Below are 14,510 nucleotides of genomic sequence, written 5' to 3'. Positions count from 1 at the left end.
CAGCCCTCTAAGGGTCTATACCTCATTGCCAGCAGGCAAAGTGGTCAATAATGACAAGATTGAGTGTCTACACACCTGAGGCGAAATAGCAAGGCCCCCCAGTGGATCTCCATCCAGGATATCAGTGCCTGCGTTGTAGACGACGATGTCAGGTCTCATTTCGTTCAGCGCTCCCTCCACATGAAGCTCAACCTTTTGCAGATATTCTGGGTCCTCGGTGCCCCAGTCAAGCTCAACCTTTCTCTTTATTGCTCCTGAAGTGAAATGGCATCGGCAGTTAAATCATAATTAAATCAAAACAGCCACGCGTGCTGGGATTGGTCCAGAAGGCTTACTGAAGCTTAGAATACCCTACATACAGCCCCACACGTTGAGACACCACCAGGGAAAAACGAGATTTTACAGTTCTCATGTATCACAATTATTGTTTCTTAGTAGTGTATCAGTGACATCCTGGTACAGAGCACCCTAAACCTCTAACAATATTAAAACACTACAGAGCAGACTGTTTTAATATCCCAAATTAAACTTGTCAGGTAGTTGTTACCCTTGGACGTTTAGCAGTAGTTTTTATACACTTATTTTTTCACACAACTCTGAAACACAGGAACTATTTTTTGCAATGGACCAACTAGAGCGTTCTGCTGTATCATTGAGAATTGCAGGGAAGGGCTATATGAACATCCTACAATAATTAAATTGCCATCTATATCAGTGAATAAAGCTCCGTGCCAGAACAATTCCTGCTCTCGTCCAGCTGACAGACGAAACCTGTAACTCTGAAGAAGTTCTGTCCACTGCATTCCCATCAGTTCACAGAAAGAAAATGACAAATTGTTATCCTTCTATAAATGTATTTGATGAATGAGTGATAGTCCTATTGCTTTTAAAAGTGGTTTACATTGTTAAATATATGCCCAATCATAGCAGCAGAATTTTAAGAAAAAATAATAGTGACATCTAGAGGTAGAAATGAGAAGATACAAATTTGGATATCTTTATTAAGCAAATGACTACACTTTCACAGACAACTTTATTGAATTATGTTTGCGGGAATATAGGTGAATCGCCAAGAACACAAACTGTAAAGCAATCCTTTTGAAATGATTAGATCTCTGAGCTATACTGATTCTTTTTAGTTCAGTACCCCCCCCAAGCTCCAACCTCACCGTCTGAGAAATCCATACTTTCTCTAATGTCACACAGTGCACAACACTGCCACCTGTAGGAATGTAAATGCATTACATTTCACTTCTGAGACTACACCCTTGCGTTTCCATCTTTTCCAAATGGTGTCAGCATTTTCACAGCAGACAAAAAGCTTGTGGCATTTTGTTTTTACTAAGCCTTTAATTATGTGAAATTAAAACTGCACAGACTGATTCAGTGAATATGCATATCAGTTTACATGCATTCTTACTCTGATGAAGCACTGTAATTAAAACTGAATGACTTTACAATCCTTACAGGTGTCCCAAAGATATAGAGTAGATCCTGCTGAAGGTATACCTGCCAGAAACGTATTATGAAAGTATTTATTAAAACGCTGAACCATTTAATCAACCGATGTTTTCCATTGATATATTAAAAAACACTGTTGTCTCAGCATTTTAACTTTAAAGTAACAAAAGTCGTGTCTGTACTGCAGTGTTTGCTACTTCAGCTGCAGCAATGAAGCAATGAGATTAGTTTTACACCTGTAATTACTATCCATTTGCTTATCTGTTATCACTATCCGAGCCTGCACCTGACCCATCTCAAGCTGGAACCAGGCTGATGCAGAGTTCTAACTGAATAAATACTGCTGCACTGCTGCGAACTAACTGAAACTGTCCCAAACCAGTGCCCTTGCTTAAATAATACATTGCACACCTTAAACGACTAAGCCTTGAAAACGCATTTGTGGAAAGAAATCGAAAGCATCGCCAGTGTGAAACATTCTTAAATGGGTCTGGATTTAGATACTTGTGCCTCTCTGCTCTTTTGAAAATGATGCCATTGAATGAAAGGCAATCTAATGACGTGAGTCCAGGCAGCACAAGATGCACAGTATACCAACTGAATGTCATGTAAACTGTTGCCCAGCAATCGCGGCATAATATTTAGAAACAGTACCCGTAGGAAAGAGAGAGAGTGACTCGACCACAAGAGAAAGACAAAAAAAAAAGACTCTGACAAGTGTTCTGTATCTCCCGTGAAAACAAAGGACTTTCTCAATGTTTGTCATATACACTACAGTAGTGGAAATAATTCAGAAATTTTGGAGACATATTTGAGCTGTTTGAGAATACATTTGCTTGGTAAATAGTTGTTGGAAGGCAGCCCATACAACAGGATAGAAGTCAATCAGCAATGGCTATAACAAAGCATGAGGGAAGTATGGGGCTGCATCACATACACTGAAGAAGATACAGGCAGATTCTCATCCACCATGACCACATCTCACTGGGACTCCAGGCATTCAGCCAATACAGTGCAAACATATCTGGAAGGCAAAGAGGCTGATGGAACACTCACAGGGAGGTCATGGCCTATACAAAATCCTGTTATGAACATCATCAACGCCATATGAGGTAGCACTGATGCTGAGAAAGTTAAACAGCAACCAGACAATTTGGATGAACAGTAGCATGGGGAAAGTGGCATAGGATTTCGAAATATTTCAGTGCTCTTCACAGAATGTCATTCTCTGCAAAGAAGCAAAGGCTTAAATATAAAATATTAATGTCACGAACAATTTAAAGTATTTGTTTTTTCTGTAATAATGAATTACACTCATGTTTATGCATTCATGTAATTCACCATACTGGTACTGTATATACCCACTTTGTCCTGCATTTCAAATACCTTACACATCTTTACCCTTATCAAACACTGTAGACATCCTTAACATTTTATATCACAACCTATGACTTACGTTTCGCATATCCATCCCCAGGATATATGTATCTATTGTAGGCATCCATTATGTAGACCCTGTTGTCATCCAAGAAATCTCTCTCATGTCCATTGCCCTAAAATAAAAATAAAACATGGTTCCCATAAAAGCTTTAGGGTAAAAAGGCATGCACAAACCAGGAGATATTCCCTTGCAATCAAGATGGTGGGAATCTCAAACCGGCTGTTGTACAGTAGCTGAGGTTTTCTCCATTAGATAGGGTTAATAAACGTCCAGATTTTCCCAGACATGGCTCTTAAATCCCCATTCAGAAGAAATTTTAAAATATCTTAAAAACTCTGGAATGTATCCCTTACTCTCTTTCTCCAAAGGTTTTCAAAGCAAAATGGTCCTTGGGATTAATGGAGTGTTGGTCATTTGAGAGAGAAAGACTGTGCGTGATTATAGTCAGAGACTTGTCTTGTTCACTGCCCTTTGGGTCACTGTGAGTAAGTACGATTTTTCCAAAGCTTCCACCCTAGGCTCAACCAAGATGTGAATTTCAGTGTCTTATCTGATGCCTTACTCACGTCCTGTCCATACCAGTCTAGGCCCGAGCTTATAGAAAAGCTCTATAACATGTCGCATCTATGAATAAATGAATGGAAAGCATAAAACATATTTGTATCGCCCCATTTTCAAATGGACTGTCATCTCGAGTAGCAATTTTGTGACTGCCTTCTTGTTTAAGTCAAGCTATCCGATTTCATTTTGTGTTCCCCTGTTTTTTCTTCTCTCCAATCTTTTTGAGATGTCAGTGACAAAATACCAGAACATCACTTCAGTCCACGCAAAGACGTGATGAGTACTGCAATTCTTTTTAAAAAAAAGTCTCCAAATCTCTTTTGTGCTAAAGGAACTGAAGTTAAAACCATCTAAAAGCAAGCTTAAGAACACTTTATTCCCATTTATGTTTACATCCAATTTGTTCTTTTAGAAACTGCACTATTTTTAAAGATAATCATCTGAGGACCATATAATTCTACTGTCACTGAATTACAGATTTGCATGTCCAATACAGTTCATAAAGATACTGCAAAAGGTACTTAGACAGTTTGTGAATCATCCTCATACACTTTGAGATAAATTAAGCCTCTTAACTGCCCACTGTTTTTAGGCAGAGGATAATGTTTCTTATCCAGTCATATTCTTGTAAAGACAAAATAATTTTTCATATGCTATCATATTGGGCTACAACTGCAGTGTGTGCATAATCAAAACAGAGTTGAAATAGTTGCACTGTAAATCCAAAACTCACATTAAAGTGAAAACAAGCTTTTTAACAAATAGAAATCACATGGGATAGCTTTACTACATTTTTTCCTTTTTAAATGAATGCATCAAAATTTGTGATATATCATTTAGAAACACCTGTACTGGAATTTCACTAAACTGTATTAACACAAGAGACAATGCAGTAGGCAAATTAGGTACAGTAATTATCTTGTAAACAAATACAGACTTTGAATCAACACACACAATCAGTACATCATTTTCATGTCCTGTAAATGTTAATGCCCATGTTAATGAGAAGCTCACATCCCCCCAGTACAGCTATCATTACTAAGAAATTCAAGTTAATTACTATAGTTAACACAACTCTAAAGCCATACATTCACAAAGCTTCCTTCTAGCTTGTGCTACTTGTATTTGTACTCCATGCATTTGAAACAAATATTAAATTCAACAGTGTTTAAAAAAATAACCTCAATTACTTCCTTTCTTGGAACTGCCTTTAAAGCACATCTTTGCAGTGCTAAATCTTAAATAACTAAACCATATCATTTTCACCACAATGTACCAGTAAGATAAGTTCTGAAGACCAAAGTAATGTTAATATCCAAGCCTTTTCATTTCAGCATTAATAATGACTCCTATGGAAATGTTCAGTTTTACTTTCATTATTACATGGATAATGTATCAGTCGTGAATAAGCATAATTTATATTTTTGCACAAAAGAACCAGGCTTCAGTGTGAGCCAACAGTAGCTTTTTTGTTTTGACTTTCATCTGCTAGCTCATATGGGTCTGAAATTCATCTGAAAATAATCATACTGGTTTTGGTTTTTCAAATTAATATCTTTTTAATAGTTGTGTTTGATCATTTTCATTTCAAAAGTATTGATAAACACGCGCTTTTTTGCATTTTAGGTATACCTATTCGCTAAGGAAGACAAAAGAATAAGTTTAATAGGGCTTAGGCAAAATATTGATTATTGTTTACTAAGTTTTTTTATAACAAATACAGACTGGCCGTGCCGGGATTCAATAAATGTTAGAATAGAAAATATATGCTAGAAATACTAAAAAACAAAGCCCTAGAGAAGAGGACGCACATTTGCAGGTAATTACAGAGACCTGCTGGCAGAACTGATAAAATACTGTACAGTACATCATCTTCTGAGCCCCCAGATTAATAACAAATTATAAAATTTAAAAATATATAAATAATAATATAAAAAATAATTTGAAAAGGAACTTTATTAATGGTTTTGTAACTAGGATGCACAAGACAAGCCTGCAAGATAACAGTAACAGGGGTCTTCCCAATTATAGTGATTGGACTAACAGATTAAGGAGGAAACAAAATCACTTCATAATTGAACACCATGTGAATTAAGCTTTGGGTACCCATAACCCTAAGAGCCCCACTGTCAAATAAATTAAATTGTATTTTTAAGGCATAGCAACCACGTCAAAATTAATCCTCTTACTTCTTTGACTAAGAGATAAAGCATGTGTTCCTCAATTTCGGAATGCCCTGAAGGAGGTATTCTCAGACTTCCTATTTAGCTAAGGATTCATGCATTTATAATTAAGATAAAAACATGACTTTGTTTGGAAACTTTCTTTAGAGAGGATATGACCAATAGGAGCTTGCATTCGTAAAACTGCCTGCTCCAGAAAGATAGCAGGATTACAAAAGGGGGCTGCACAACAAAATAAGATTTTCAAGTATTCCCTTTTAACAGGCCCCAGAAACCATCAATTTATTAAGAAATTCCACAACAGATTTTATAGGAACTACCCTTTAGGTACACAATGTAAGCACGCGTGTATTTCAAGAGGAACTTTGCTATTCAAGTATACCAAGTGGAAATAAACAAATTTGTATTTTCTGAAATTCAATAAGCTATATGTAGCTTGTAGAAGTTTTTAATAAACTTTAATTAATTTAATTAACGTTTAATAAATGATTACAAACATGAGTGGAATTAACAAAAAGTGTTGAACACAAGTCTTAAATTGAAACAATACCCAAAATAATATTAATACATAAATATAAGTCTATGGCCACTAGCCAGTTACCATCTATCAATTGTAATTAAAATCTCAGAATAATTAAGTTGGAAATATCAAGAATAAGGATTCAAGATTTTGAATAAGATGAAGCACTAACATAATAACACAATTACCTCCATTTAAAAACTATACTACATGAGACATTGGACATGAAGTCAATATACTTTCCATATCACTGTGATTAACACCTCTAGGATGATGTAGTCCATAAATTTCAATTATTTATCAGTGTGCATACTGTAGACTGTAATACTGCTGTGTGTGAACATTTTCTGAAACTAGAGACCTTGTTCCAATGTCTGTGTGTAGTTTGTTCACGCTTGCATGAGAAAGCAGAGACTTAACTTTTTCAATTAATAACCTTAAAACGAAATTGCAAGATTCCTTATTTTGCTATTTCAATTTTCAAATTAATGAGCTAACAAATTCAAATAGCACATCATAAAATATTTGCATATTCAAGCATAGAATTGGACCTCAAAGCTTTTTTCATAAAATGCAGCAAATGTGACACAGTACCTGACAACTGTATGAAGTCAGCCAAAATTTCTGCCCCTCTCCCTTTTCCTAAGTTACGCATAGGCAGCATTTTCTTTCCAGTTTTTATGCTTCTGTGCAGGTCTTTAAAGCCTTTTGTTCTTTCCACAGCACTCATGAATTATTTACCGAGTATAAGTATTGATCGGATTTCCTTGTCTTGTTCTGTCAATAGGTAAAAGCTGTAATTATAATCAAGCCAAGTTTTAAAATGAATATGACAGGTTTGGACTTCTTCCAAGAGTCCAGTGAATCATAGTTCATGGTCAATTCTAATTCAATGAAAAGGCAAAATCGCTGTGAGAGTCAAACGAGAAGTGTCATTATGGAAAATAATGAAAATAAGAACTAATCAAGACACTCGAGTACCACTAATTAAAACGCATTTCATCTATTATAACCCACATGTAACATGGAAAAAGCATTGTTGTCTTCAACACAAATGCCCCATCTACAGAGGAAGAGTTGTAGGAATCTGTTACTACATTGCTAAGGTCTTATCCCTTTCATGTTCTTGTTTTCAGAATAAAATAAATATTCTTAGAATTACAGACATTGCCAGAATCTCAGTACGATGCTATGTGACAATAAACTACATTTTGTGAGTTGAAACCTAGTCCTGTACAAACACAGGACATAAAACATTACAGTACATGACTATCTTTTAAATATCAAGAAATAATTGCACGGGTATTGATACAATTTTGTTTTGTTACAAATGATGTTCCAAAAAGTCTAGGTGATTACAAAGCACCAGCAGCAAGTAGGCTGTAAGGCGTATTTGCTGACACAAGCAAGAAATGAGTCGAACCCTTCCACAGTTTGATCCAAGTGACACAATTTCCTGTGCCTGGCAAGATTCCATAGCTGTAAAATGTAACCTTAATAAAAATTAACAAATAAAAGTCAGCCTGATACAATAAAAAACTATTCAAAGATATTTAGTGTAGGAAGTTTTTTTCTTTCTAATAAAAAACTTTAAGATTCGAAAACTAATCAGGAATGCTGTCATTTCTAGATACGTTATACTATACTAAGACTGCATTATTTGATTAAGAGCTACAACAAGACTTTGCCAAGAGACATCACTGTAGCAATGCATATCTCTTAATACAGCTGTATATATAAAGCTAAATTGACTACATTTCACAAAGACCTCTCATTTTTCTGTATTTACAACTTGTAGCAAAATAAAAACAAATTTCTAACCCTTTATAGCAAAACAATTTTAAATCAAGTGTACAATTTATACTCCATTTCTATTAGCAAATATGTTTTTGTGCTTGAAAACGATGTACAAAATGTGTCTACTGTACATTGAATATAGTACTTTCTATAATAAAATCTGTATTGTGGGGACTGACAAAATATGATGTACTTACAAACTAAAATAAAAAAACTGATCACGGGTGGATAATTAAGAATAAATACTACAAAACCCTGGAAAACTATATTCTCTTAAGCATCATAGATAAATTGTTAAATGCCAAAAAGTGATAACTGATTTGCTTTTAAAACACTTCAAATAAAATAGCTAATTATATTCTAGGTGTTAATCATTAAGCCATTACTAAAGAAATTTTAAGTTTTTCTTTGAAAGGAATCCTATATAAGAATGTGCAATAGAAATGTTTTATTTATATTCATAATTATTCCACTAACTATGCTTTGTACTTCTGTTAAAAGGGCAGATTTTGGTAAATCTAATTTTTGTAAATTACTTTTCTGTACCTTACATTTAAAGTTCTTTAATCAGCCCCTTTGAATTTAATCTTTAATTTGACATAATTTATTATACAGTATTTATGCATTCCTAGAATGCTACTTGCTGTGACATCTATTCCTTATGAAAAAGCGTTCTTCCGCAACCAAAGTCTATAGAGAACTGATTCAGCACAGAAGCATTTTTAGTATGAAAACTAAGTGGTATGTTGTCTATTTTTTTTGGATTCCCCCAATCACTTTTGAAAAGCACCTTCTTAACTTGTTTTAGATGGAATAGTTTGTCAAGACTGCATGTTACTGAAGAAGACATAGATTGTTGGAGAGCTTTCTGTACAAGTAAGAAAAGTAATAACAGCAACCCACACCTGACACGAAACTATTCTTTTAAATGAAACAGGTTAAGGAGATAAAGTACAGTAGAAAGGATATCTTCTGTGGGTCTCCACAGGTCTCAGAGATGAGATGTCAATGATCCTGTGTGACAATTTCTACCACATGATGGAGCTGACACGCGGAAAACTCAGTTTCCACTGGCAGTTCCCTAATAATGAGGCCTAAGGTCAAATTAAAAGCAAAACAGCAACATCCGATTTCTAACACCATGCAGCTGGGGTTATCAATTGCTAGGATGTGACACGTACACGGAGAGTTTTCTGACCACTGCAAAGCACTGAGAATAGAAAGATCCTAACATGTTTTGACATTTACTGCAACATAGTTTTAAAAAAAGTAATTGTTTTGTACCTTTCAGAGGTGTTTTTTTTTATTTTCATATTATTTACTGTCATTGTTATCATTGTAAGAGAAATGCTGTCCACAACTCAATTCTCAAATTTCCATTTTATCCTATGGTCTTAGGTTTTTGAACAAATTTAAACAATGCAATTTGTTTTGTAATGTACTTTCTGTACATTCTGATATTTCATTTTTTACTGATACGGAAATAATTGAACAATGTGAACAGTATAAAATAAAAAAATACCTTGTGAATTAAAAACTGCTTTTCGATATATTTCTGGAAAAAAGAGTATTTGATAATCATGCATTCTAACACATATTACAAAATTGAAAAATCTAAAATTCTTCTCTGTCTGCAAGTAGTGTCAAATTATGGTACCTTCAAACAAATGGAGAAGTTCTCCACTTGACGTAAGCTAAGAAAGATGGATTGCCATAGTTGACAGATGTTTAAGGACTCCTGTAGACACTTAAGATAAATTCTGTTCTGTTCAGACTGCTACAAATCAATTAAATGCTCTGTGCTTAAAGGCAAGTGCTGATTGCACTGAAAGCCCTTCAAGTCAAACTGCTAATTTTATGCAGGATGTTATTCATGATGTCACTTTGCGTTACTAAAGAAATTCAAAGTTTTCTCTGAAACAAAACATGTATAGGAATTTACTTTAGCACAAAAATACTTTGGAGATACATACTGCACACTTTGCTACCAATATTGTATTGCTGAATGCTAATGGAGTCTTTTATGGTTGCTACAAAGGTAACCTTTGAAAGCCTTATCATCGGACGATACTTGATTGCTAAGTACATCATGAACGTCAACTACATAAATTCAATGCCACAGAAAGAGAAAACACTATGGGAGTAGAGAATAAGCTGTCCAGCCATATTGTTGAAACTGATGGTCTGGCTTCTTGCAAGATCTTTAAAAGATCCTTGGATCAAGTAGGTACCAGTACCAGTACTAGGTACCAGTAGATAGATTGAATGGCCTCCTCTCATTTGGAGATGTGACTTTTTTTGCTTGACTGCAGGTATTATCTCAAAGCTATGTTGTTTGCAATGCGCATGGAAAGGACTTGATCTTACCTGATGTGCATCCAGATCAATAATTGTAGCCTTGGATACCCCTTCCACTCTCTCAAACAGAAACTGTGAAAAAATGTTATTTTGAAATGTATTCTGGGGAGAATTTGATATCGCTCATATATTTAGAATGTAGCAATATTTTCTTCTTTATGTTTCATCTTAATATTATATAAAATATTGAAATGGATATCAGCCTCGGACTCTCTTATTAAATTTTATTCCCTCTCTCCTCATTCACATGGAATGCTAATACGTTTTTGAAAAACACAGATGCTCAGGTTTTGATATTGTCTTAACAGATTCCACTAGGATTTATATTGGCCTATATATTTTCATCAAAATACAGAAAACAACTTACCTTAATAGCTAGGGTAATATCAGCATAGGCACAAAACCCACCGCCTTTATCACTGGAACAATGATGGAAACCTCCTCCTATAACACATGAACAGATACAGTAGGTGGGATCTGTTGAGTGTTAGTGATGATGGTAATAACATGTAAAACTAATACAGTACAGAGTCAATAACGCTAAATCAAAACTTAATCAGCCTCTTGGTTATTAAGTTTTTATTGCCATTACACTGCTAAGCCAAACTGCTTTCAAACCTATTAGTATTATATTGTATTTTTTCATAATAATCAAGCAGCACAAATATAGAATGTCATATAAACCTTTTGTGACTGATGTTGCATTCCCCACAGGTGGTTTAACATTCTCTTTTTCATTTTAGTCAGATGCAAAGTGTTTTTATCCTTTCTCACAAGAAAAAGTAAATTAAGCATGACTGTGACCCTCAAGCTTGAGATTAATTTTAAGTCACTCATGAATATACCTTTCAATTAATTCCAGTCCTTCTCATACATTCATACATTCAACCAGATGACAGGAGCTCTGAATAAATCACTCTTTTATGTACTAAAGCAATGTTTATCAATGCAGAACAATGGGTTAGCTTCCCCGATTCATTAGAAGTGTTGAAGAAAAGGCTGAGCCAGCAGGAATCTTTTTTTTTTAACTCTTACTTGACACAAGAAAAATAAAGATGTGCAGAAAACGGGTTTTGATTTCCCTTAAGATACAAAGATTGGAACTAGTGAATCTATGCCACCAAGAAAATACAAATAAAGAGAGGTAACAACTGAGTGGACATGTTTATTTTCTGAATGCAAGTTAATAAATTAAAGTGCTGTTTTCACATAAAGAACAAAATAGCTACATACAGCGTTATCACACATTTCATTACTATACTACTATTTATTTTCTATACCAAGCCACACCTGATAGACCTTCCAAACTGACAGTTCTAAACCGGACAAAAGTGATTTAGGAACAGATGATGAAAACATAGAGGGATTTATTTTAAATAATGATATTGTTGTTTTTTTTGGGGGGGGGGGTGGGGGGGGTATTGGGAATGTTTAAAACATTTTAGAAATGTATACAAATTATCAAGTAGATCAGTTACTGGAATTAATTTCCAGTTTAAATCATTTGTGTAAGATTTTTTAATACTCTTCCATTTTCTAATACTCACACTTATGTTTCCACACCAGTGTGTGTCTTTTAGATACAGTAACTGCTGCTACCTGCCACAGGTTCTCAGTGTCATGCAATGCTTCTCTGGGATTTGATCAATCTATATGACATTTCACAGAAGAGCAAATCTTTTTAGGTTTTAAGAAGCACATATTTAGAGGTTTTCCAAAGTATTAAGCACTCCATGCATGTTTATTAAGGTCATACTTGACTCGGCTAATAATAACACTCGACTTGCCTATGGCACATCTGAAGCCTTGCTCTTATTCCCTTTTGTGTTTAATATGCATGATCTGTGAACCCCATCCAGAGAAATGTGTTTTTATGTTGTAGTGGTGCCATCCTTTGGCTAAAAAGATTTGTATAGATATATTTGACCTTTTTTCTAGAACAAATACTTATTATTCCCATGTAGTGTTTGATGATTGCCACACTCCATTTTTCCTTTTTTCAAAGTGAAATTCTCTTTTTTTTTTTAGCATTTACATACTGAATCATAAGTAAAGCCAGCGATATTCTGTCGGTGCATTTCTTCTGTTTAAAGATGTGAATTTATGTTTGACTATAGGCTGTTTATTTCCATTTCCTGGTTCAGCATTTCTTCCATTTGTAAAGCCATTTAAATGCTGTATCACTGCATATTAAAAATGAATTAGACAATGACAATGTAGACAGAATGACCTTAGTGTATTAATGACATGGCCTGTCACCACGACGTTCTTTTGAAGCGGGATCTCATTCTTATACCCCTTAGATTACTGCAGAGTAATTATTTTTCAAATGAAATGTAAATTAATTCTGTATTGTTTACATAAGTCTCTAATTCAGTTTGCATGGTAAAATGCAACAGTTAGAACCTCAAAGGTTCCACAATAAGTAGTAACTGATGTATTTATGAATTAATTTAATTCACAAGCAGCACATATACCGAAGGTATTGGAAAATTTGAATAATTACCAGAGCCTGAAAATAACAGCCAGAGAAAGAATTTTAATTTTTTAAGTGCAGAAACAAATGTATCCTTAGAATACAACCAATGAAATGAAGCATAATCATAAATTATAATGGTATGTATGGTTCACCAAACATGTATGTATAAATGAAAATAGTGGAAAAGATACAAACTACATTTTAATAATTAAGCACATGTTATTATTCATTATTGGATCTCTTATTGCCAAGGCAAGTTTTAAAATACACACTATTAGCTGTCTTAACATTTATGACACATTAGTTAAATAAGCCCTTATGTGAGAAAATCACTTTGCACAGGTCACATAAAACATACCCAAGATAGATTAGAATTATTTCAATGATACATTTAATGAGCCATTTTTAACTTTATAATAAAATGTTTCAGGTCCATTAGAAATTTCTGGATAAGTATATGAGGACCAAAGGTATAAGCTGTAAACAGTCTACGACGCAATTTAACCTTGAAAAGGAACAAACATTCATTAGATAGTATTATGGAAAGATCTGAAACTTTGACTTGATAATACTAATTTCACTGACCATGCCACAGTTTTTGTTCTTACTTCACATAGTTGCTAAAATATAAAACAATACTTTATAATAAAAAATATAACTGGCTTGTAAAGCAGAACATTAAAAGTTACAGAAAACCCATTTCCATTTCACTAGCTTCCTTTTGTGAACTGGACTAGAAATGAAGTGGGTAGGTGATCTCAATTTAATTAACAGGTTAAGAGAAACATTTTTTGTTTACATCTGTAAGTAACCAGACCATATTGTTTTAACACAGAGGGTTCTGCATCAAACAATCACTTGTGTTAGCTTCCAGTACTTGAAACTATGAATGTCATAAAACAGTACATAATATACTCTGTTACACCTGGGAGTTGACTTGGGATTCCAAAGTTCATAGATTTATGTTCGGTTTTTTGGAGAGGATGTAGCATACACTTTATTATGGTTGACTTCTTAACAAAATAAACAGACCTTAATACTGCAATAGACATAAGCTCCAAACAACTACATTTAATAGCATAGTGAAGTAAATTTAACCAGAAATCCATTTCATATCCATTTGTTTCTGTGGAGATGACATTAGGTTCCTTTGAGGCACAAAGATTTGATTGTTACATATGCTTTAAAATATTTTTCTCTACAATGAAAAATAAATGTTCCTGGCCTCTATGTACGGAAAGGATATAGAATCTAGTATTTCTACTCACCCACATTTATTGCCCATCCTCTGTCAATAGCGAGCTTTCCTGCCTATAAATAACAGAACAAAATGAGTTCTATAAATTATAATACTTTACAATCCAATCACATGGGAAATGTACTGTATATGGAAGACCATCAATAATTCACAAAGCAATTTGTATGGCAACTGCAGCTACAAATAAGAAAGGATGATGCTACTTGTTAAGTACTGGGGTCAACAACTAGTCATTGACACACAAATATAAAATCAACATTTGTAGTTTTAGATCCAGTACATTCTCTTTAGTTTTGTTCCAGGAGCAGGAAATGGAATGGCTTCCGAAGAAAAAAATTCATCTGTTTCTTGAAGAAGTATTAGTATCCTGTGTTATAGTACATCCTTGGAGAGATAATTCCCATTTACCATCATCTCTAACATGATGGCCTGTTTATTCTTTAAAGGCCCAT

At 34.2% G+C, this 14,510-nt stretch overlaps 1 protein-coding gene across 1 annotated transcript in view; it reads right to left on the bottom strand.

Moving 5' to 3' along the window:
- The window catches only part of hdac11 (histone deacetylase 11), a 29,693-nt gene that overhangs the window by 5,081 nt on the left and 10,102 nt on the right, over positions 1-14,510 (bottom strand). The window contains exons 6-10 of the mRNA XM_088917564.1: positions 14,069-14,111; positions 10,689-10,765; positions 10,331-10,393; positions 2,918-3,014; positions 76-254 (exon numbers count right to left, since the gene is read on the bottom strand). Of these exons, the coding sequence (XP_088773690.1) occupies positions 76-254; positions 2,918-3,014; positions 10,331-10,393; positions 10,689-10,765; positions 14,069-14,111 (459 nt within the window). The remainder of the gene's footprint in view (positions 1-75; positions 255-2,917; positions 3,015-10,330; positions 10,394-10,688; positions 10,766-14,068; positions 14,112-14,510) is intronic.

Source organism: Atractosteus spatula, chromosome 5, assembly GCF_055471065.1.
Source record: "Atractosteus spatula isolate fAtrSpa1 chromosome 5, fAtrSpa1.hap1, whole genome shotgun sequence".
Taxonomy (NCBI): Eukaryota; Metazoa; Chordata; class Actinopteri; order Semionotiformes; family Lepisosteidae; genus Atractosteus; species Atractosteus spatula.
Note: the sequence above shows the minus strand (reverse complement) of the source record. Positions and strands in the feature narration are given on the sequence as shown.